The following is a 25648-nucleotide window of genomic DNA, read 5'->3' as shown; positions in this document are numbered from 1 at the left end:
CACTGAAACTGATGGAATAGTCTCTGCCTTTGGCTGAAATGAAGAATCAAAGAGAAGCAGCGCCATCCTGTGGTGAGTTGTTGGAAGTACAAAGGCATCCGAACGGCTCGTTGGAGATGAATGAATTACAACCGCTGTTACAGTATTTAAATAATAATAACAATGAGTTAAAACAGAAATTCAGTTTAAGAGAGAATAATAAGTAAATTGGCTCATAAAGAGGACGTTCAACCTAAACTCTGGTGAATGGTTTAGTGTGAATGTGTTTTAAGAATGGTACTGTGGGACATATGAATATAGGGCTGAGCTACTTTGCAGTTACAGTTGATAAAAATCAGTGATGAAGTCTGAATGCTGGTCATATAAGGATGTGTTTAGTTAGCTGTCTTTTTATTTAACAGGAGGTCAGTGTCAGTGGAATTCAAGTATATAAATTTGATTTGATTTGATTTGATGAGAGCTGAACTGAAAGCCTGTTCAGTGTCCTCTAACTGGACCTCATTTTTGATTAATTCTAATCAGCCATTAACCACAGAGCTGTCTTATTAGTACAAATGCTTATTAATGTTTATTTAAAACTTTAAAGTGTAGCCCTGAAACAGTTACAAGGACAAAGGCTTCAGGTAAGTGACTCAGGTCAACTCTGTACAGGTGGAGGGCTCAGAGGAAAATGTTTTTCAGAACATACATAGTTGAGTGTGTACAGCAGCAGATGATAGTGCTTGCTGCAGCAGAATGGCAGTGTGGGTTTCTCACTTTTATAACACAATGACAGTTACGACCATCAGCTCTGGATCTGTGAAGGAAACATATTTGCATTTTTTGCACTTTTGTATGTTTCTTCTTCATGTGCACTTCTCACTGGTTTCATGTGGGTAATTAACATTTGAATTGCAAATAAATGACAGAAGTGAAGTTTGCTTATGTTGCCGGCACTATAAACTAAATATGATCATGTAACACTCACACAGACACAGCACATTAGCTGAGCTTTTGACTGGTAAACAAATATCAAGTCTATGCAAGTCACACTTAAGGATACTTCTTCCAAGAATTATACTTGATTATTTCTTAATTTGTCATGATCATTTGCTCTTAATAACAAAATAGACAAGATTTGACACTTTTTATTGACTTCGAAAGGTAGTACACTAATGCATTCCAGATTTTCTGATAAATATTTTGCTAGACTTCTTTTTCACTACTAGAGTTTTTTTCACCTCAGCAACAACAAAAATGCATCAGAGAGCAATGAATATGCTCAATATCATTCCCTCGTTATAATGAAAGGTGAGGGTGTAGCATCTGTAGAATAAATGAATCAACTGGTAGTGAAGAAGCGTGGGCTTGAAAGATTGATGTGAGGGTGAAAACAATGCATAAGAAAAGAAAGAGCAATTTTATTAAAAATCTCATTTTAAAATCTGAAAGGCAATCCCATCTTGATTTCTGATAACCTTTGAATTTACCTTCTGTACAGTATGTCTGTGGATGACATAATCCTGGCATTATGTTACTTACCAGTTCCCCTGTGTTACTGGCCTGGCGTGCTCACTGTCTGCCCAACGACTGCACTGCAGAGTCAGGTTACGTAACTCCCTTGTCTCTGTGTGTGCTTGATGTGTGTGTGTGTGTGTGCCCAGTAAACCTGGGAAATTGCGCAACAGAAATGGTGCAACTGAAGGTTCTTTGTGAAAATGTTGGCAGCAATCTCCAATTAGATTGTATCATCTGTTGCTGTAAATTTGTCAGATTGCAACAAGATTTTCAGTCACAGTTGAAAGTCCTCTGCCCAGCCTTTGCTTTTGAATTACAATTAAACAGGAATGTGTCCATTTAAAAACAATTTGCAAATAGCGTTTGTCTTTTTTTTAGCCAGTATATGCGCTTGACGGTTCACGGTTCGAGCCCAAATAAAAGTGTTAAAAGGTATAACAACGTCAGAAACGCAAACTGAAGTTTCCTAGAGCAATGTATTAAATCCTTATTTCAAGGCCAACGCAATATAACTGTAGCTGAGGCTGCCGGCTAAATAATCTTATATTTCCACTGTGTTTGCGCGAGTACTTGGCGTCTCTGCTTTAATGAATAAAGGTTTGGAGACATTTTCTCTTTTCCAATATATTCGAGCCATTACGGTAGCAGCCAGGCCCTTGTGTGATGACCACGCCCCCTCAGTCCAACCACTGTCCATCCAGGAAAACCAGCTGTCAGTCACACTGCTAACTGTTCTCCTGTTGCTGTGTCGGACCGTGGACGCAACTGACAGGTGAATGGGAATGGACCTTTGAACATGTCTCTACATTGTTTTTTGCATTGTATTAATGCCAGATATTATGATTTGCCTGCTCGTGGCTGCTAGCTCGGAGGATAAATCAAGAGCTGCGTTTGCTAGCTGACATAAGTTTAGCTAACTGTTATAACCTTAACTATTACGTGATGAACCTCACGTTTCACTAGATTTTTCAGGTTTGCACCCTAATACGGAAAAACAGTCTGTCGGTTGTGTGTCGTCAACAAACGCTCATAGCCATTCAAAATTCTGTGTAGTGGTTTCCGTGTTTAATGTTGCTTTGCTTATTAACAAAAGTACCTCAATATTACCTCACGAAACACTTGAAATATAAACCCCATTCTTAAGTTTGAGCTCTACAAGCTAAGACTTACTCTGACTGACTCTACGATATATTCTTCTGTAAATTCTAACTTGACGGTACCGCCCACTACAGGCTTTCGGATACGTGATGTACGATATTAATTCTTCACTGAAATAAGGTACCTTTGCTAAACGATGCACGCCGAATTGTTAACCGATTACTGACTATTAAACTGAGGTTTTGCACTGTGTTTCAAAGGGACACGCGTATGCTCATAAGCAAGGCAACTTTAAACTTGCAGTCTTACGAATGGAGCTTGGAGTGCAGCCGCAAACGGGACGTTAGCATTGCACGTTCCAGCATCTCATTGACGAATAAATATCCACCGTTATCTTGATGCAATTGTGCGCCTGCGCCTTTGTTTGTCAGTTTGCGTCGGTGTGGGTCCGAGGTGTCAAACGAGCTGAACACTTTTTAGGAGTTTTATAAATAGATTGTGTGACATTAACGACTGGATTCCTGACCTTGCCCTGGGAAGACCGAAGCACTGCGCAGACTCAGAAAGAGGGTTCAGTGGAGTTCAGTGACTTGGGATGCGTTAACCTGCAGCCAGTTATTACAGAACTGAACCCAAGAGTCTGATAGCAAGATCTGACCTTATAGGTCTCCAGTGTGTGAACGAGTCCCGGCTCAAACTACTGTACTGTGAGTACTCGGCGTCTCTAGGGAGTGAGATATGCAATGTCAGTCCATGTCAATGAATCAGATATTATTGTAATGTTCCGACAGTAGTTCTTAAAAATCCACATTGCAAACACAGTGCTCAGTAGATAGCATGGCAACGCGCAAAACATCAGTCAGTAATATGTGGATGTAAAACCATAATCCAAGATGCTTAAATAGTTAGTGGTGCATGCTGTAAGTCTCTACTGAAATAAAAGTAGTAATACTACACTCTGTCCCATTGTAAGTAAAATCATTTCAGTATTATTCTTAAAAATGAAAAATGTCAGCAGCATTTAGTATAAAAAGTCCACACTTATCATGCAGAAGGGCTAGCGTTGTATTGTTGTATACAATATATCCTTTGTTCTCCTTTATTGTGTATGTGCAATGTGCTGTCATTGAAAGTGGAACCAATTTTTTTTGTTACTTCACAATCAGTCGCAGTGCAGTTTATACTGTAGTTTACCTCTTACTGCTATGATGTGTCCTGCAAAATGTACATTTAAGAATTAAAATATTTCTGTGTGCCTTTAGGAAAGTTCCTCTGACTCCATCACTTGCTGAGGCAATATTGAGTCCTAAATTAGTTTGAAGCAGCAGCTATTGTGTGTTTGAAGTGAAGTACTTACTTCATAGTAGGTTAAGTACTCTTACTAACTTCCTCATGTTGCGTTACAACCGTTTGCGCAAAGCATGGGGCAACTGAGCCATTGCGTCAAACTCTTTTGTTTGTAGGTTTCCTTAGTATACTCCTTTGAACAAATTAATATTAGTCTCGCAATGTGTCCCCGAATGTGTCTTTAAAATTTCAGCTCAAAATACTTCACAGATTATTCGTTCTACCATGCCCTGATATAGAGGTGTATCGTTAGGACAGGCAAACTAAACAATTGTTTGGGGTCCAGTGGTAAAAATGAGTCCCCGGATGGCTGGTCTGTCAGTCTATTGTCAGATATCAGATACATAAAAATATGTAAACGAGAACAGCTTTTTTGGGCATTCAGCTGTATTCAAACACAGTGCATGTGTGCACAGCGAGTAGAAAAGAAGCATCTAAAGGGCTGACATATTGATTTCAAATCAGGCTATGCAGTTATAAATTGGTTTCCAGATCTTGTAGCTTAATAGCTTAGCTAGTCAAGACCTGCTTTATATTGGTAAAAGGCATGGAATTTGTAATTTCTGCAGTATGGAACCTCAGTTAGTTAACCCTTGTTATCTTCATGCCAGTAAGCAATACCGACTTTGTGCTATTCATATCTGCCATGTAGCTGCTGATAAGTGAATCAGCTGTATTTGTTTTTATAGGTCAGGGCTTTTTGTGTTTGGGATATGTTGTCATATGTTCCCCTTTTAGTTTTTTGACTGATGCATCTATATTTTAGTCACAGACATTTGGAACTCAGTCCTTTCACATTGCTGTAAAAACTTGAATTTAAATCAAATTTCTGATTGCTAACAAAAATAACCTTAGTATTCACTCTACTGCACCTATGTAGATTTCCTAACTTGCTATTCAGAGTTTGAACTGTGTACTCTTAGTGTAGGGTAAAGAAACAAATGGCAAAGGTCAGTACAGCCAAAAACTGCAAACCACCATTACTAAAAGATTTTACAGTCAGCATCATAGTCTTTTGTGTGTGATTATACATCTGATTATGTTTGTAATTGTATGTTAGCTAACATTCTTTTTAACACTATGGTCCACTGCGAGTATCTTGTTATGTCCACAAACCTTCAGAGCAGATTGAGTGTTTCCTTGTCACAGACTCTGTGTGTGGTGCTCCACATGACAGGTCAACAGCATTCTTCCACTAGTTATTCCCTCATTCAGTGTTGATGATGACGTTAGAAAGTGCTGTTTAACTTGTCGAAATGTGAAATTTCCCACTGATTATGTTTGAATCCTTTTAATTTCCTGTCTATAGAAAGAGGTGGGAACAGCTCAGAGCATGTTATTTGGTAACAGTCAAGATTATGTCCACTAATATTGAAGTAATAATTCTGAACATAAGTCACATTTAAAGCATGTAAAGTTATTACACCGCTGGTAACATCCAGATTCACAATTTTTCATGTTGAATGAGTCTGTTTTAAAACAATAGTCATGTGAACACTTAAACTGGTCTTGCTTGCTGTCATATTGGTACAGAATCCCCTCCTGTGACATTTACAGACCTTGTAGCAGGTATATTGTGTCCCCCGTCACCCACATTTGAAGCACGTATACACACAATATATTGTATATCAAATTTAAAAGTCAGCAGCTGTTCAGCCAATCATTCAATGCATTCTTCCTACAGAATTTTCAATCCTCAGTAAATACTGAAAACATTTTTCCATTGGACGCCATGCAGCCTGAGGGCAATTTGAAGGCAGTACTCACTTATTACACAAGAAATGTCTCCTCATGGTTGGTATGAATTGGTAAACCACTGGGTATAATCATGTAGTAACCTGTCTCTCTCTCTGCTTACAGGAGGCTGGAAATCAGTTAAGTTTGAAGAGATCCTCTTAATATGTTGCCGCAACACCTGAAGCAGATCCGAGTCCGAATGCTCAACGACAAGGAAAATCTGGAGAGGACACTGTTCAGACTCGAACAAGGTATGCTTCTTCTAAATAGCTGTCTTCCACTTCACTAAAGTACTTGAAATTTTGGAAAAATAAAATAAAAATTTGACTTGACAATGATTGTTTATGTTTTACAGGCAACGTTAGTGCCTTGTATGTGATATAGTTTTGCTGTAGTAGCTGTTTTATCTAAGAATTTTATACTTTTTACAAAATAGGTACTTTACTGAAGAGGTACTGGAGTATATTTCACAATAACTACAGTATGACTGTGAAATAAAAGCATCCAGGAGCAGTAATGCAACACATGTATGCTGAAATGAAGTTGAAGAGAGAAGTGTACCACTTGACATTTACAGCACTCTGAACCCGATAGGGATTTTGTGGGCTGCCTGTTAAACTGGACTATTTATAGACAATCCTGTCATGGTCCAGATTCTGGAGGAGGACAGACATTGTTCGGTTCTTGTCATACTGTGTGTGGTATATGGGATTCTCCTGCATGATGTTATCAAACCAATCATCACACGATGCAGGCCTGTGCGGTTGAGAGAGCAAGCTGTCAGTTAGTATGAGTTTGTTCCTGCTGGACTGGTGCAGGAAGTGAAGGAACCCTTTTAAACATGTTGAGACATTGGAGCATGGTGTGTACAAAATTAACAGAGAACAAAAATAATGTGTAATTCTCTCAACATGATATTTTGTCCTTTGTGTAGTCAAAACATTTCTGTCTCCTCAGGTTTCGAGCTGCAGTTCCGCCTGGGTCCCAGCCTTCAGGGGAAGAAGGTTATGGTATACACCAACTACCCAATTGATAATCAGCCGTTCGAACGGGACAAATTCCATGTCTTGGCATGGAACTATCCAACAGGAAAAGAGGATGACTCTGATAAATTCTGCTCTCTGGATCTGAAGATAGCTGGGTCCTATCAGTACTACTTTGGATGCGTGTAAGACCCTCCTGACAATAGTTTCTCACATGTGATGGGTTCAGCATTTAGTTTGGGTGTAGTTGTTTAATTTAAAAATACATCACATCCTGATTGTAGCTGTTACAGTAACACCTCCTTTTTTATCACATGTTGCAGTTTGAATTCAGCTTTGGTTCTAAACACTTGTTTATATTACTTGTGTTTCTGCCCTGTGTGTTCACCTGAGAACACTGGTAATCAAACGTTGTATACTTGCACACCTTTGCATTAATCTGATGTTGCATTAACATGTCAGTCTTATGCCTGAATAAGTACCCAAGTCACTTATACATGAATGCGATGTTTTCACAGTGAGCGCAGTTTTGTTTGGGAGTGTTCATGCTGAGCGTGTGTAAAGTGTGCAGGACATGACAGACCTGTAGTTTAAGGGATCTGGTAGAGTCTGTTTACTGCGCTGACACATACAGCTCCTCCACTGAAATATAGATGCAGTTTGGAACCATGTCAAAGCTCATATAAATGCTTTTTCGACTGATGAGAATGAACCTGACCACCTCCATAAGTGATCTGACCGATCTGATTGCCATTCGCCTTATCCAGATCATGTATGCAGATACAGGTTGCCAGGTGTAAATGAATGAGATAATTGTGTACAGTGAGTCTGAACACGTTATTTCCAGTGTTGAAGGATTAAGAGCTTCCTGCTTTAGATCTAATTTCTGAGCTTGGCCAATACCTATATTCACTAATGTTATTTTTTAACAACAATAGTTAAAACACCTAAGTGGAATAAGCAAAGATCCTTGCCTCAGCCTTGGTACCTTTTTCTGTTATGCATTTGTGATGAATTTGATCTTTTTCCTACAGGGAAACAGAGCGCTCAGGAGGAGGCTACATTGTAGTTGACCCTGTGCTTCGTGTGGGTGAAGACAACCACGTTATCCCGTTAGACTGCATCACCATCCAGACCTACTTGTCCAAATGTCTGGGACTCTTAGATGACTGGCCCGATAGACTCAGAGTGGCCAAGGAGTCAGGTGGGTGTATTTGATTTAGTCAAGAGTTAGCATCTGGTTTTTCAAAACCGGAAATATTTGGACATTTGGACATTTGTCTTTCACACCAAATGCTAACCCCTATGGGGTTACAGTTACTGTATTTCGGGTTGAATTGTGTTCCTATTCTCATTTTGTTTTTACCATTTTCAAATTCAAATGAAAAACTTACTTTCTGATGAGACATATAGCTACAAAAATCTGTATTTTTATATCAAGACCTTATGTTATATATTTTATGTTATAACATAATATTTAATGTTATTACGACATGTTTTTCTCGTACAATGTACCTTTTATTTTATTTTGATGTGCCCGGTGGGTTGAATTCATTCTGTCTTCTGTGTAAGCAGATATGAGTATTACCATATCATCAACTGTGCACAGTACTGACAGTCATGCAATGTCTCATCCTTAGCATGAAGTAGGACTTCAGTCATATTCCACAAAATGTTTCTCATCATAGAGGTGTAGCCAGACTGAAAGCTGATCAGAATATAAGTCTGGTTACACACCATTCAGATTTCATTACAGGATGTGTTTCAACTGACTTTCAACCACTGCACTCAGATAATGAATATGACTGTATATGATTGGTTGGCAGATCTTTTCTGGAGCATAATGAATGGGCATTGCCTTGTTTTTCCTTTTCTGGCATGGCAGCAGTACTCTACTTTAGCAAATACAGTAGTACAAGGTTTCCTATTTAGGTAGTATGATGAGTCCTTACCCTTGATGTTTGTGTGTGTACATATTGCACAACATAGACACACTGGTGTGTGATGGAAGAAGGATATTGGTAGCATTAAATAGATTGATGTGTTCTTAAATGAATGGTGTGTATGTGGCTTACTCTGTATTTTCCTCTTCCAGGATACAACATGATCCACTTCACTCCTCTGCAGACTTTGGGAGAGTCTAGGTCCTGCTACTCCTTAGCTGACCAGCTGACATTCAACCCTGAGTTCAGCCCACAGGGTCGGTGTTACAACTGGGCAGATGTGGGGGCTCTGGTGGAGAAGCTAAGGACCGAATGGAACATGCTGTGCATTACCGATGTGGTGTATAATCATACTGGTAAGTGGGTACGGTATGTAAATATACTGTACATGTGTCCTTTTTGTTAATCTACATCTCAGTCAGATCACTTGTTAGATTATTTTGAATGTTTTCAGTTCTTAGGAGGTTAGTGGGATAAATCAGTCAGATCTGATACATTAGTAATACTATAGCCTAAAATTATAATTTTTATTTGTTGAATCCCCCGATTAAGAAATGAGTCAGTCAATTAATCACCAGTAATTCTAGGAAGAAGGGATGTTTGCAATGACTTATCTGACAGGGGCAAGATAAAAGAAAGAACCCATCCCTGACATTTGCCATTGTTGTAAGATAAACAACAATAATTGTTTCTAGTGTGAGCATTATGCATAATTAGCATAATATTTTTGGCTTGTTGTTGTGTATAAAATATACAGAACAACTATGCATGGGATTGTAATGGTTTTCATTTATCAGAGTATGGTATGTCCTAGTCTCTGTCTCTCTTTCTCCCTCAAAAGCACACATTATGCAGCATGTGTATAGAGGTGCGTGTGAGCCGCATGTTAAACTGAGAACAAGTGGGGAGGAAGTCAATGGCACAAAATGAAGTTCTACGCAGCTTTACTCATGTTAAGCACGTGCTGAGACTCAAATGAGACTAAATTCAGAACTCTGTTTAAATAAGAATTTGCGGATTATCAGTAAAAGAGGTGGGGTATCTGTACCGTAAAGATTATGTAATGATTGAATGTTGAAGTATGTGATCACAAGAAATAAAGACAAAACAGTGACTGCTTTAGTGACTCCATGTAGACATGTTAAAATATAAAGATTTCTTAAAGTATACAGTCCTGCTGATTGTTCGGACAGGAGCTCCGATAAATCTTGTGTTGTTGTAGAAGTGCATGAAATGGGATGTACAGTTGCAATTAAAAGGCTTAAATTCCCTTAACCTGCAAGAATTAAAGCCTACAGTATGAGCTAAAGCCATTTAACGCAGTTCACATGTGAGTATTTTTGAGAACATAATGAATACTAATACTACATACTAATGGAACTGCGTTCTTCTTCAGAGTGGCCTGGTAAATTAAAGACTCCAGGATGCTTGTCAAATAAACCAGTTCCTGTAACATCAAAACACTCCCATAAAAGGACATACCCACCTCAGCAGTGAACTGTTGGATGTTGTCCATCTTTGGGTCCTCTTTAAAAAATAAATAAAAAACAAAGAAATGTGGAGTGATTCGTGCTTTGATTACAAACCTCAAGAAATTTGCTGCAACCAATGTTGTGACTAAAACTAAAAATCCTAAAAAAAAAGCAGAGATCACATCATACAAATGTTTGCATCACTACTCTCTCTACCTGGACTGTATATTTATATATTTATAGTCATTTTCATATATGTAAGTTTTTGAACATAACTTTCTCATGTAAGATTGGTTGCTTTAGATTTTATTTTCCAGTGAGAACTGACAGATTTTTGAAATTTTCTGCAAGAAATCCAGTGGAGCTGATTTCCGTTTGTTTGTCTTTCTAGAACAAAAATAAAGGTCAGGGGATGCTATAGCTCTGTGCTGAATGTGCTGCCCTATATTAGCATGGTGTACTCTTTTTCAAGGCCTCTAGTCTTATCTCCTCATCCCCCCTCTCCCTCCCAGAAAAGGTCAAGGTTGTAAATTAAACCCAATGAAAAGGTTAAATGTGGACTGAGTGGTTGATTTAGTTTCATACTATCAGTAGGTCTCTACACAACTGAAATAAAGGTGATGTTATTAACTATTTAAATAAGGCTGGCTTATTATCTGCTGCTAAAAATACTGTGTTGTTTGTTATGTCTATATTTATTTATTTATTTTCCAAAATATATGTTCCACCATTCAGCATTCCTAATAGAGTTTATCACTGGTTTTCCTGTTTTTCTTCACAGCTGCTAACAGCGCATGGATAGTAAAACATCCTGAGTGTGGTTATAACCTTGTGAATGCGCCTCACCTGCGTCCAGCCTGGGTCTTAGACAGAGCTATTTGTCATTTAACCACCAGGGTGGCAGAGGGACGCTATAAAGCTAAAGGACTTCCTGCTGAGATCACCAGTGAGAAACATCTAAATGTGAGTGCTGGGACGTGACACACTTCATGACTGTCATTGTATGACTGTGTTGTATAGGACACATGACAAACAGTGGGATTTATGGCAAGATTCATTGCTTTTAATTTTATGCTAGCATGTGACAGATCATAGACTATGGTCATATAAATCTTTGGCAGAATGTAATATGGAGTTAAATAAAAGTTAGAGTTGAAGAGTAAACAAGCATTGATGTATTTCCTTTGCTCTATCTGAACACAAGAGTAAGGCATTCTGGAACCTTCCACAAATGTGCTCTTCTATTTTCTGCATCCTGTACCATGGACTGTGTGTTCCTGTGATAATAAATTCAGATAGTCACATGAGTGATAGTGACACAAGTAAAGCCTGAACAAGTGTGATAAACAAATCATATCCTCAGAGTAATATAGAGAAATCATTTTAGCTTGATTTAACTCTTTTTGTTATTGCCATTGTTGTTAGACATTCTGCATGCTTTCATCTGGATTCTGGACTTCCTAACATCAGTGTACATACATTATAGCATTTTTGTCAAACCCTCATAATTGATGAGATAATACTCAATTATATTTTTTTCAACAGCTTTTTTGCAGAATATAAGAGGCTCCGTTTGGTAATAGCGATAATCTGTGTAATTTGTCTCTCTCTTTATCAGGCCATTCGCAGTGTGTTGTGGCAGGACGTGTATCCTGAGGTCAAACTGTGGGAGTTCTTTCAAGTCAAAGTGGACAGTGCTGTGGAGCAGTTCAGAATTCTGCTACAAAATGGTTTGTAGATCAGTGTAGATGAAAAATAATGTTAAATCTCTGAAACTTATCAAACTCTGAAACCTGTAAGCAGAGAAGCAGCAGCCTTATTGTATGCACACAGCCCAATATAAATAGTGTGTAAAATTGAAAAAACAAGCTTGAAGTATAAAAATACTTTCCTCAGTTAACACTTTAATTCAAATAGACACATATAACTGTGGTAGATGACTGAAATATGCAGCTGAAGACCTATGGCCTAAGTTATCAGATTGAAAATATAGTTTGTGTGTGTGTTTAGGTACCAAGCCTGACCACAGTAAGACTGGAGGACAGAAGGGCCTGAAGATCATCCAGGACCCACAATACAGTCGTTTTGGCAACACAGTGGACATGGACTCTGCTCTGGAGACATTTGTACCTCACAGGTAAGACTCAAAATGACAGGGTGTGACTGTCAGAAGGCCTTTGTTCAAAACCATTCATTTTTAATATGATCAGTTTGGTTCCAGAAGCTGATTTGTCATGATTAGTCAGAGAGAAGATTACTTGTGAAGTCATGTCATGAAGGAATTTCTGTCATGTGACTGTTCCTTAACAGTTTAATGAAGTTGTAATGTGTATTAGTTGATTTTGTTTCAGATATTGGAGGTACAGTTATGTACAGTATGTGTACATACATGCATATAGCACTTGGCAGATTGTGAAGTGTTGTCAATTTGTTTTACATCTTACCTCTGTCTGTAGTTCCTCTCCGCAGCACATCGAGGAGTGCTGTGGTTGGCTGAGACAGAAACTAAACGAGCTGAATCAAGAACAGCACCACATTGTGCACCAGCATCAGGAGCAGGTAGGGTTTAGTGTAACAACACCAGGCTCTTATGTAAATAATGAGAATGCACCAAGACAGCTTCATATAACTGTCTTAGAAATGAAGGACAAATAGAAAGTAATGTCTCAGTTGCTACATGTGGATGTATATAGAAGTCAGCTAAAGCCAAACCTGACATGGTTGCTGGCTTTTGCAGGAATCAGGGAGGAGGTGATGGTATTCATAATGTAAATGATATGTAATACAAGTTCACTACTAATTCCTTCTCTAAAATAGTAGCATATAGAGTAGAACTCGATTGTATATATTTTTCATCCTCTCTTTTCCTTCTTTTTATGCCAGGCTGCCAACTGCATTGTGGGAAATGTAGTGTATGAACGTCTGGCCGACCACGGCCCCAAACTGGGTCCTGTTACCAAGAAAAACCCCCTGGTCACTAGGTAATGGATTTTTAACAAGATGGATTTAGCAAGAACAAAAAACGATTAGATACTGGAGATAGGAGTAGAAACATTAGATGGAGGGTGGTGGCGAGGTAGAAAGTGTAAGAAAAAGATGCCTCATTCTTCAGCTTCATCACAAATATGATATATGTGCCCCGTGAGGAAAAAGCCCTCACATTAGCTTTGTAGTGTGACAGCATGGCCAGAGACATTTTCTTCTGGGGTTGTCTATATGGCCCTATGTCTGTCTTGTCCTTTCTTGTGAACATGATATCTCAAGAACGCCTCAGCATAATTTCTTCTTCACATTTGGCATAGAGGACTCAGAGATTGTGAGGGTCAAACCTCAAGGTCGCCTCACAAAAGGTATCACTGGCCATAACACAACAAATCATTGTCTAAGTTTGAACAACAAAGCAACAAACTTTTATTAAATTCCTTCAAAGTCATTGCACGTCACATGAGTCTGGATAGACACAGATATAGGTCAAAGGTCAGCTTTAATCTGGCATCATGTTCTGTAAAACCACAGCAGAGGTGCAGTACATTACATTAATACGTTCATGTATATGAATGCGTTTTCTTTTTGCAGTTACAAATGTTATGCTTTTCTTGAGGAAACTGGCCCAGTAAGATCAAAATCAAATCAAGTTATTCAGGTTGGAGCATGGATGTGCTCTGCTGATTTCAGGGCTATCCACATAGTACATCAGCAGGAAGAGCATAATCATTTCTATTTCCAGGATGGATATCAAATCAAACCGGCAACCATCCGACATTAACAGCCCTTTTCTCTGTTGTGAAATGTCGTTGTGGGTGATGCCAACACACAGAAATGCATACTGAAAGTGTAACTGGCCAAACTACATCATATCCCCAGACTCGTGCTGGGTGTCGGTGGATCTGATTAATTTCATCTTTCTGTCTCAGGTATTTTACCTTCCCATATCAGGACATGACTCTGAAGCAAGAGTTGCAGCTACTGGACCAGCCAGACAAGATGTGCCACTTCCTGGCTCACAACGGGTGGGTGATGGGTGATGATCCACTGCGCAACTTCGCTGAGCCAGGTAAACATAATAAACAATAGCCAGGCACAAACTCAGTATACAGTAGATAGACAAATAAATAAAACAGATATTTTATTAGAATATTTATTACAATATTTTAAGTTATACTGTATATAAAATGAAGGTATGACTTATTCTCTCAGGAAGTATTGTAAGTGTTTGTACTCCATAGGCTCCAATGTGTACATGCGCCGGGAGTTGGTCTGCTGGGGTGACAGTGTCAAACTCCGCTATGGAAATGGACCTGAGGATTGTCCATACCTGTGGGAACACATGCAGAAATACACTGAAATTACCGCCAAATATTTCCATGGAGTCAGACTGGACAACTGTCATTCAACACCCTTACATGTTGCTGAGGTATTGTAACTTATTATCATGCTATCATACACTTGAGTGGAAGTCCATAAATACACAGACAGAGCAGAAAACTAATCCCTATACATGTGAATATATTGCAGCACAGCATCATTTTAATGCTGCAATACTGCAAAGCGCTTGAGAAAGCTGGGAAACATTAGGTTCCTTGTCATGAGCGGGATATAGCTGGAGCTCCTTGAGGGAATTGTCTCGAAGTTGGCACACACTTGGACTCAAGGATGAACTGATTAGAATTTGATGGTCAAAGGCGGAAAGTCACTGTGATCTCACAAAGCACATTTCTGGCCTTTAGTCCTGCTTTCTCAGTGCAAATGATTTTGTCAGGTAACCTTTGTTTTACAGTGTATTAAACTGTATTTGAAAATGACATGCACTTTAGAAAGCAATACAGAACAAAATTGAAGTAATCTGAAGCAGTTGAATACTTTGTTATAATACAGTATGACATAAAACCTTGAAGTGAATTTAGGTGAATTTAGGCATACTGTAAATACAGACAAGGCAGTCTAGCGTCCATATCCTTTGTATTATTAATAACATAAAAACAGAAAATTTTCATTGGAGACTGCTTTTATGTATGTGTCCCTGTTAACATCAGTTTCTTCTTCTCTCCCTGTCTGTGATGCTGGTACATTTTGTCTAGGCCATGTTAGATGCAGCCAGAGCGGTCAGACCCAATCTGTATGTCATAGCTGAACTCTTTACAGGCAGCGAGCTAATTGACAATGTGTTTGTTAACCGGCTGGGAATAAGCAGTCTTGTACGAGGTACATGCACAAACTAACTCTGTGATTGTATCTTTTCCCTCTCTCTTCACTGCATTGTTCTGCATTTCACCTCTCCATATCCAAACATCCCCTCTCAATCTATCTCTTTATTCTCACTCTCTGTGTTCTTTCATGACATGATCGCATGTTGTGATTACTTTGAGGCCTGTTCTTACTAATTGGCTGTATCTCTTTTATATTAACTTTCCTCCTCATGGTTATCCGTCTTGCCTTTTTCTTTGTGCTTGCTGTCTACCCCTCCATCCTTCCTACATTGTGCTCTTGTTCTGGCTTCGGTGTGTTGCCATGCTGTGACTGACCAGTTCATGCTGGATGTGGCCAGACGAGTGCGTCCTAACCTGTATGTGGTGGCTGAACTGTTCACCGGCAGTGAGGAGCTGGATAATATCTTTGTTACCAAACTAGGGATTACATCACTCATTCGAGGTATAGTACTCTTTGTGTTCAGTACATACACAGTATACTGTACTCACTAACATGTGTCTGCGTTCAAAGGTTTTCACATTGTTACCTCTCTTTGTTTAAACATAACTTCCACATGTACATGTACAAATACAAATACAGACCTAAACAGAGGTATTGATGAGGCAAACATTCATCTTAACACAATAACATTTGACTGCTCAAAAGAATTAAAGGAACACTATGAAAACACATCAGATCTCAGAAATAAATCATGCTGGATATCTGTACTGATAGGGACTGGGTAATGTGTTAGGAGCAAAAGCATGCCACATTGTTTGATGGAAATGAAAACTATCAATCTGCAGAGGACTGAATTCAAAGACACCCTGGAAATGAAATTGAAATAGTCATGCAACAGGTTAGTCCATTTTGCTGAAATTATATTGAAGCAGCTCAAAATGGTACTCAGTAGATTGTATGGCCCCGATGTGCTTTTATGCTTCTAATGAGACCGATGGTGTCCTGGGGTATCTCCTCCCAGATCTGGACGAAAAAAAAAAAAAGCAGTGGAAAACAGTCAGAAAAGAAGAGGAGGGAAAAAATTCAGTGGCCTCCACCTGTAAAACCATTCCTGATTTGGGGGTTGTCTCATTGTCTCACGTGTTGGTAGTTTCATGATTCATTTCATTTCATGAAACTGATTAACAACCACCTTTGCTACTTAACTGACCACATCAGTATCCAGGAAGTTTGACAAAAAGTGTTCCTTTAATTTTTTTGAGCAGTGTATATAGTTACAGATAAAATTGCAGAAGACTAGTTGAATATAACATCTAAAAGCAACTATAAAAATAAGTAATATTCTGGACCAGTCAGGCTCATGAACTCAATCCTTATATTGTTGAACTTAAGTTGGTGATGATTTTGTGAACATTTCTAGAGCAAAACAGAATTCCCCTGTTTCTGTGCTGGTACAATAACCTTCATTTTGTAACCTTTAGTATTTAAGTCAAGTACTGAAAGGATGTGACATGCCTTAAACATCCAAAAGTCTGAGACCACGTCAAATCTGTTCCATTTTTATGTAAACCTGTAAATAATCAGGACGACTTCATTGTTCGTGGATTTAGAAACATTTAGAGGGGAGATTTGATACTATTTCCAGTTCAAGGATCACACTGAAGCAGTTTAGTGGCACTGACCACGTTGACTGGATTGTATTAAACGTTGTAGTTGTATTCCTCTACTGAACATGACACTCTCCTCATCAAGGCTTGTTCAACTTGCCATTGTGCACATGTAATACATGTAGTTTGCTTAACTAACTTATTAGCACAGTGAAATGACAACATGACATCAGAGCTAAGTGACAGTCTAAGTTAAATTGTTATTTTGAGTCAAGACAAGGGAGACAGAATGGCAGTACCAGAAATTGGTTCAGTTGTAGCCAAAGCATTAACTAAATAAAGAACACAAGAGTGTAATAGGCAAAAGTCCTGCCACAAAGACTGTTTAATAGATTAGATAGCGGATGAGAAGTGTCTCTAAACAATTTCTCAGGAGGGAAACAAGACCAAACACTTAGGCTGGACTAAGACATATAATATCAGCATGTCATAGTTGATTACAGGAAGTTAAATGCAAGTTAGAATTTGAGGGTGTAACAAAATGGTGCATGTAAGGAGATGAACAGGAGAGAGAATGATACCACAGTCGAACCCACAGTGAAATATAGTAAATAATAATAGGAAGCACTCTGTTCAGAGACATTCTACACCTTCTGGTTTGAATGTTTGTTGAATCTTTGTGGAGGAAGACTGCAACAGGATATTATATATATTGAGCCTAAATACATCTGAAATCTTTAAAGAACTTTTTGAGGACTAAAGAAGACCAAGCAGATCTCACCTAATATGCTAGCGTTAGAGAAAAATCAAAACAGTCCTGACACATTTAAAAGATAGTCACACTTTTCAGATATTCAACATTTCGTGTTAACTAGGAAAATAGAAGAATATATAAGTGGTCTGATAGTTTTGGACTAACCTGTTTTTACTAAGTTTGTGCTGTTGCACAGTTGTCAAGCCAAAGCCTCCTGCATCTCCAGGTTGGAATGTGGCTATAACTGCATAAAGCTTGTATGAACTCACCCATACAGTGCTGCAGTGTACAGTATATGGGCCTGTGTTGTGTTGAGTACTCACTTGTCTTACCAGCTTTTTGTTACCCTCGACGTTACCCACCTTGTCCACAGAGGCCATGTCAGCCGGTGACAGCCATGAGGAGGGCCGACTCGTCTATCGTTATGGAGGTGAACCAGTAGGTGCCTTTGTTCAGCCCAGTCTCCGTCCACTGATGCCCTCCATCGCCCATGCTATGTTCCTTGACGTAACCCACGACAATGAGTGTCCCATCCAGGTGGGTCAGAGTCTGCTTGATGATTAGGTCGGATGACTCAAAGCACCAGTATTTGCATGTTTTTGGTTTGCTGTGCTAGATCCTTTTGATTTGACCTATTAAGTTGAAACAAATGTTAGTGTATAACTTCAGCTTGTTGGATTCCTGTTTTGAAGCTCCGTTCAGCGTTGGACTCACTGCCCAGTTCAGCTATTGTCTCTATGGCCTGCTGTGCTACTGGCTCCACCAGAGGATATGATGAATTAGTTCCACATCAGGTCAAACACACACAAGCCATCACATAGTACTCAGCAGTATTTCTTTGTGTTTAATCTTAGTTGTGGGTTAGTTTAGTTGTCCCAAATGTAAAAACATGGCTATATTCTTATTATATATATATATTCTTATTACATTATCAAATTATTTTTTTACTTACTTAAATTGTACAGTTTGAAAAGGTTGTAGAGTTGACAAAATGAAGAGTAAGTTGACTAGTTCAAAACATAATAATTTTAAGCTAAACAAGACTACACTGAGGTGATAACATTTAGGTGCATGTATTACATCACATGTATTGATATATTTTCTTTCATAGTCCATTTTTCTTATCTTTTCACTCCACTTCTAATTGTTATTATTGCACATGAGCCTTGAGCCTTGAATATTCCATATCTGCATTCCATATCACATATTGATAGGTAAATAAATCTATGACTCTAATCTGTTACTGCTGCTTGCTGAACTGTTTGTGTGTGTGTGTGTGTGTAGATCTCTGTGGTAAAGGAGGAGCGGTTTTACCCCAAGTGGAACCCCGCAGCAGCCCCCACCTCTGCTGGTGAGGTTAGTCCCCAGACTGGCATCATAGCTGGGAAATTGGCACTTAACAGACTACACCAGGAGCTGGCTGCCCAGGGATTCATGCAGGTACAGTACTATCATGTATGCTATGCACACTAAACAAACTAAATGTGAGCTCACACTAAAGGTAGCTTCATATCAGTTAAATGTTGTTGTGTTTTTCCACCACCTTATCTTTCCTAGAGATCTCAGTGAAACATTGTTCAATTTCTAATCATCAGGTTTACGTAGACCAGGTTGATGCTGATATTGTTGCAGTTACTCGTCACTGTCCCAGCACCCACCAGTCTGTGGTGGCAGTCAGCAGGACAGCCTTCTGGAACCCCAAAACCCACCAGTACCACAACGATGTTCCACCCATGTGCATACCTGGTATGATGACAATCATGTTAGATTTTAAACATGTTTTTAGGAAGGGTTTTGTCCTGTTGTGTTTTAAGTATTCGGTTTTTGCATGATTTTTGTAACCAAGTTTCCTGACAAAGTTATCCCTATATTATTATGGAATATGTCTCTCACTCTCTTTCTGTATCTCCAGGGAAGATAGAGGAAGTGGTGTTGGAGGCAAGGACAGTGGAAAGGAGTGCTGGGAGTTATAAGAAGGATGACAAGTACATCAACGGCATGCCAGAATACACTGTTGAAATAAAAGAACATATACCGGTAAACATTGCTATGATTATTTTCAGGATGAATATTTTTCAGTGTATTGGTGACGTAAGTGATCAAATCAGTAAAATAATTCCATGTATACAGTTAAATGAAAGTACGGTCGTGAAGCAGGCGGGAGTGACATCTAAAGGTCGATCAGAGTTTGTGCAGGAAATCACCTTCCAGAAGTTAACACCTGGCAGTGTCATTGCCTTTAGGTAACGCATGCTTATTTCTCATTCTCTCCATGCTTTAGTCAAAGCAAATGAAATAGTACTGTGTGTCTGATCAGTTGTTGTTAACAACAGTTCCCCTCCACTCTCTCTCTGTCTTCACAGGGTTAGTTTGGACCCAAAAGCCCAGAAGGTGGTGGGGGTACTGAGGTATTATCTGTCCCAGTTCAGTCCAAAGTACAGGAGAGGCAGTGTAGCAGATGACAATCCACCAGATGCACTGCAGAAACCCCTAGCACAGTGAGTACACATGCTCGTGCTCTAATTAAGTGTGTACAGGCAGTAGGTATTTGATGAGTTTTTGTTCTATAAATTGAAAACCTTATAAGCTACAGAACATACACCGATCAGCCACAACATTAAAACCACTGACAGGAGGAGTAAATAACATTGAGCATCTTGTGACAATACAATGTTCTGCTGGGAAACTTTTGGACCTGGCATTCAAGTGGATGTTACTCAGACATGTAGCACCCATCTAGACCAGACCAGGCACCCCCACCCCATAGCAATGACACTCTTTGATGGCAGCAGCCATCCCCAGCAGGATGCAGCCTGACACACACACAAAAACAGTTTAGGAACAACTAAAAAAACATGAAGAACAGCACAAGGTGTTGACCTGGCCTCCAAATTCACTAGATCCCAAACTGATCAAGTATGTGTGGGATGATCCACAGAGGCCCCTCCCCTCAACCCATAGGACCCAAAGGCCCCCACTAACAACATTCTGTTACCAGACACCACAGGACACCCTCAGAAGGACCATGTCCATTCTCTGATGAGTCACAACTGTTTTGGAGGCACAAAGAAGACCTACACAATGTCAGGAAGGTAGTCATAATGTTATGCCTGATCGGTGCATAGTGCATAAATGTATACCATCAGAATAAGGCAATGTAGCACCCATGTACACTACATCATGTGGCAAAGCTCCACAGTTTGTTTTAAAGCTGTGTGTGTTTCATAGGCTGATGTCTAAGCTGTCATTAGCGGACATGAATGTCCTGCTGTTTCGCTGTGAGGCAGAAGAAAAAGAGGATGGTGGAGGCTGTTACAGTATACCAGGCTGGGAGAGCCTAAAATACGCAGGACTGCAAGGTTAATACAGAGAACTCATACATTTTCATTTTCTACTTCAGCAAGTATACAGTTATCCAAAAGCTAAAATATTGTAGGTAAAATGTATTCTACATGCAGTTGTTGTCGTGTCTCTGCAGGTTTGATGTCAGTCTTAGCTGATATCCGTCCCAACAATGACCTGGGACATCCTCTGTGTGCTAACCTCAGACAAGGAGACTGGCTGATCGAGTTTGTCTCCAACAGACTGATACACAGAGAGGGACCACTGGCGCAGGTGAGGTTTTAACTACCTTAAAAGGGCAGTGCACCCAAATCACAAGTTAGGTGGAAAATGATCTGCCCTGTTTTCAGTGAAGCAAAGTATCTATAGGATTAGCTTTCTTGTTGATTGTGTACTGTATCCGTTTAGTAATAATGTCTTTGCATCCTTTGCAACATTTTGTGTCTGCAGGTGGGTCAGTGGTTGGAAGCCATGTTTAACTACCTGAAACACATCCCACGTTACCTCATCCCCTGTTACTTTGATGCTGTTCTGGTGTCAACATACACCACTGCGCTGGATGCAACTTACAAGCTCATGTCAGGGTAGGGTCTATTTGTCATTGTGTTCACTCATAGCAACTTTTTTTTATGAGGTTTAGATGAATATGTAATATCTATGAATGTCTTAAAACAGTTTCATCCAGAATGGCTCCAGCTTTGTTCGTCATCTGGGACTGGGTTCAGTTCAGATGTGTGGCGTTGGACGCTTTCCTGCTCTGCCTCCTCTTTCAGCCAAAATCAATGATGTCCCGTACCGCATCAGTCCAATTACTAGCGAGAAGGAGCAGTGTTGCGTCTCGCTGGCTGCAGGTAACCTAGCAACCAGCACCCTAATGTCATCCTTATTGATAAAGTAAATAATCTTTAAAAACAAATTTTCTTTCTTTTCATTAAGCTTCTACTGATTGAAAAAAAGAATTGAAATAAACAAATAAAAATTGGCCATATAGAAGCAATACATGGACATTGCTGTCTTATCTAATTACTTCTAATATGTCTTCAGGTCTTCCTCATTTCTCTGCGGGGATTTTCCGTTGCTGGGGCAGAGACACTTTCATCGCTCTCAGAGGACTGATGCTCCTCACTGGGAGACACATTGAGGCTCGGTACGTGTGCATGTGTGATCAGATTACCCACAAGTAGCTGTGGGTTTCATTGAAAAGCTTTTGTGTAACATAATGGCCGAAAGCTGTTCACGAGGCTTTTGTTTGGAATGTTAACATTACTGTAATTTCTCCGCCGGTTTATTAAAAGCTCACAGACACTTAACTCTAACTGAAGCATTCTTTGTGTTGGACTCTATAGTAACATCATCCTGGCCTTTGCTGGGACTTTGCGTCATGGGTTGATCCCCAACCTGCTGGGAGAGGGCCGCTGTGCCAGATACAACTGCCGTGATGCTGTGTGGTGGTGGCTGCAGTGCATCCAGGTATGAGGAGACCCGTGCTGTAAAAAAGAAAAGGATGGGAAAGTGGAAAGGGTTAAAGTAGCGCAAAGAAGGAAGCCACAATTGAGATGTACAATAATTTACAATAGGTTTATTAAGTCTAATCGAGTTCTCTTTATTATCATCATCAGTATTTAGTGAGTGGGACAAGATTTTGTGCCTTCACAACCATGGTGTTAGATGTGAACAAACAACAAGTTTAACCAACATACGTAACTGCACAAATATATTGTATAAATAATAACAACTGCAGTGCTGCTGTTGCTACAACTCAGCATGCTCACTGTTGGAGAGTAGAGCCTTTGTTGTGCTTTTTTAGCAGTTGAAGGGGATATTATGCTTTAAGTGAGTTCCTCCACAGTGTGTTCTGAACATTCTCAACAATGGAGCAATTTATGTTGAGAGGCTTATGAACCGGAGAGGACTTCCTGAAGTCAACAATTGGCATTTTTGTTTTATCACTGTTTAGGGACAGATTGTTGTCAGTGCATCTGGCTGCCACGTGTTTGACCCCTTCTTTAGATGTTGACTTGTCAAACTCGTTGATAGCACCAACCACAGTAGTGTCAGCAAACTGATGATGAGATGATGATGTGGTTGGAACTGGACTGGACTGAGTACAGAGCAGTAGTTGCAAGCTAATGCATTACAGAGTAGTTAGGTTGTTAGTCCACAGTTTGTATTTGCAAAGCACAAAAGTTAGTTCTTAGAAACAATAAACATTTTTGTGTCACAGTTTAAGTATGCCTCCTACCAACCCCTGTTACAGAAAGCTCACCTGTACTACAGTTATTGCCATCTAGTCCACCTTCCTTGAATGACCACAACTTGGCTGCACAGACACATGCAGACACATGAAACCATCAAAATAGGCCAGAAACGGAAGTAAAATGATGTACAAAAATAAGGGGTAAACACTTTATAGTGTGGCAAGTGGGTGCAAAGGCCAGGTTCCTGCCCCACAACAAAAAATATATATGCAGATCAGTATCTGCTGTGGCTCAGTAGGTAGGGTGGGTTATACACAAACCACACCATGTACACTGATAGCTCTGGTGTGAGAATGTATGTGCAGTTGTGTGAACGAATGAGTAGATGTGTCACTGTGACTGTAAAGTGCTTTAAGTAATAATAGGTACAGAAGCACTATATAAATACAAGACTAAGAGCGTTTACCATCCATGGCTACAAGACAGGGTGTACGTTCGTTACTCGTTACCTGCAGCAGTTCTTACTTCCATACTTCAGTCAGGAAGGACTCATTCAACATGAATGCAGAACAGTTATCCGATTTTGGTGACCCCTTCCCCACCCCATGAGGAGAGATGTATAAAAATAGAGCCTGAGATGTTTATGCTGATGTATTACTTACTCTGAACTTTTTTTTCCCAGGACTATGCCACCCATGTTCCCCAAGGACATGAAATCCTCCACTGCCCCGTCACACGCATGTACCCTACTGATGACTCTGAACCCTGCAAACCCGGAGAGGTGGTATGTACACTGGCACACACAGCTTAGCCTGTAGATGGGAACTGGATACTGGCAGGTCATTACATGAACATGATACCAGCTTTGATTGAAGCAGCAAAAAATGTGTTAGTATTTACTAGCTACTGGCCTTTAAACACAGCCTACAGTTTTGTTGGCTGGAGGCTTAGAAAGCTCTTCCTTTGGTTCGTCATGTGGTTCGATGAAGTACAAATCCTACGTATTGTCATATAAAATGTGAAAAATGAAAAATCTGTATATTATCCAACTCTTCTGATTGACCTGATTGAACTTCATTCTCAGTGTCTTTTTTAATGTTACCAGTAGCCGTCACCTCACAGTTCCACCCTTGTGGAATGTGGAAAATGTGTGTATTCATGCATTCATTACTTGTCCAAAATCATTTATAATCCGTATGTAGGAGCAGCCTCTGTGTGATGTGATCCAAGAGGCTCTGCAGCGCCATCTACAGGGAATATCCTTCAGAGAGAGAAACGCTGGATCCAAGATAGACATGCACATGAGAGATGAAGGTAAAATAAGATGTGTGTGTTCGTAAACAAAACTTGCATTCACAGTGGTGACTTACAATCTAAAGCAGCGTCTGTATTGTCTTAATCATTTTATAGCAGTAACAGACGTCAGTCATGGCACCACTGGAATCTTTATTCCAGTTTCACACCAACATCTTTCCAGACTGTCTTTTAATCCCAACTCTAGCATTGCTAAATTGTTGTGTTTCATTCCAGGGTTCAATGTGTTTGCTAAGGTGGACCCAGCCACGGGTTTTGTGACCGGAGGCAACCGCTTCAACTGTGGCACATGGATGGACAAGATGGGAGAGAGCGACAGAGCAAGGAACAAAGGCATGCCTGCTACTCCGAGGTAAGACACACAAACACATCAAACATGCTCACAGATGCATGGTGCCTTGGGACTGCCAGACTGAAGTACTATACAATCTTTACATTGTTTGTCAGATTTTGAGTCTGTATTTGATTTAGTTCTTAACTGGTTGATATATATCAGTTAATCCATTTCAAGAAAAGACGATAAACATTCCAGCTTCATTAATGTAAAACAATCAGTGCAAGTTAAAGTACTGCATTCAGAAAAACTACACAAGTATTATCAGAAAACAAACAGGAATACTTTCTCTGCTGTAAAATATTTGATTGTGAATGTGTAATCAGCAGTGTTGGGCACGTTACTTTTAAAAAGTAATTAATTAGAGTTATTAGTTACTTCTTCCAAAAAGTAACTGAGTTAGTAACTGAATTACTCCGCTATAAAAGTAACTAGTTACCAGGGAAAGTAACTATTGCGTTACTTTTTTAAAATATATGTTTAAATACGTCTAAGAATTAGATGTTTTTCTGAGCGTAATGTACACTTCACGTGTACGTTCTTGCCTTTTACCTCAATGAGGTTAAAGTAGTGCCTATACTTCCACCTTGAAAACAGCAACTTTACCTCTGAATGCTCCAAACTCTCCATTGGGGCGGCTGTGGCTCAGTAGGTAGAGCGGGTTGTCCACGAACCAGAGGGTTAGCAGTTCGATCCCCGGAATGTGCCACATGCTGAAGTGTCCTTGAGCAAGACACTGAACCCCCAGTTGCTCCCAGTGCGTGGCACTGGTATGTGCTTGTGTGAGCGAATGGGTAGATGTGTCTGTGACTGTAAAGTGCTTTGAGTACCAATAGGTAGAAAAGCGCTATATAAAAGCAAGGCCATTTACCAT

General features: G+C 39.7%; 1 protein-coding gene across 2 annotated transcripts in view; it reads left to right on the top strand.

Annotated features, from left to right (window-relative positions):
• The first annotated feature begins 1065 nt into the window (after positions 1–1065).
• Positions 1066–25648, top strand: part of agla (amylo-alpha-1, 6-glucosidase, 4-alpha-glucanotransferase a) — a 29255-nt gene continuing 4672 nt past the window's right edge. The window contains exons 1-29 of one of the 2 annotated variants that reach the window (XM_084546135.1): positions 1066–2269; positions 5803–5930; positions 6637–6847; positions 7697–7866; positions 8758–8961; positions 10859–11040; positions 11696–11807; positions 12088–12214; positions 12534–12636; positions 12961–13058; positions 13992–14131; positions 14304–14491; positions 15603–15726; positions 17960–18123; positions 18279–18380; positions 18871–19026; positions 19182–19332; positions 19499–19623; positions 19717–19829; positions 19950–20084; positions 20815–20945; positions 21065–21201; positions 21379–21512; positions 21604–21779; positions 21973–22075; positions 22275–22398; positions 23809–23910; positions 24329–24440; positions 24657–24792. In XM_084546135.1, coding sequence (XP_084402261.1) covers positions 5843–5930; positions 6637–6847; positions 7697–7866; positions 8758–8961; positions 10859–11040; positions 11696–11807; positions 12088–12214; positions 12534–12636; positions 12961–13058; positions 13992–14131; positions 14304–14491; positions 15603–15726; positions 17960–18123; positions 18279–18380; positions 18871–19026; positions 19182–19332; positions 19499–19623; positions 19717–19829; positions 19950–20084; positions 20815–20945; positions 21065–21201; positions 21379–21512; positions 21604–21779; positions 21973–22075; positions 22275–22398; positions 23809–23910; positions 24329–24440; positions 24657–24792 — 3848 coding nt within the window. In that variant the 5' untranslated portion in view covers positions 1066–2269; positions 5803–5842. Of the gene's footprint in view, positions 2270–4972; positions 5931–6636; positions 6848–7696; positions 7867–8757; positions 8962–10858; positions 11041–11695; positions 11808–12087; positions 12215–12533; positions 12637–12960; positions 13059–13991; positions 14132–14303; positions 14492–15602; positions 15727–17959; positions 18124–18278; positions 18381–18870; positions 19027–19181; positions 19333–19498; positions 19624–19716; positions 19830–19949; positions 20085–20814; positions 20946–21064; positions 21202–21378; positions 21513–21603; positions 21780–21972; positions 22076–22274; positions 22399–23808; positions 23911–24328; positions 24441–24656; positions 24793–25648 lie in introns of those variants that run through there. The other variant, XM_084546136.1, reaches the window with a different exon arrangement.

Source organism: Chelon labrosus (assembly GCF_963514085.1).
Source record: "Chelon labrosus genome assembly, chromosome: 6".
Lineage (NCBI taxonomy): Eukaryota > Metazoa > Chordata > Actinopteri > Mugiliformes > Mugilidae > Chelon > Chelon labrosus.
The sequence above is the reverse complement of the archived record's forward strand: the minus strand, read 5'-3'. Positions and strand labels throughout refer to the sequence as shown.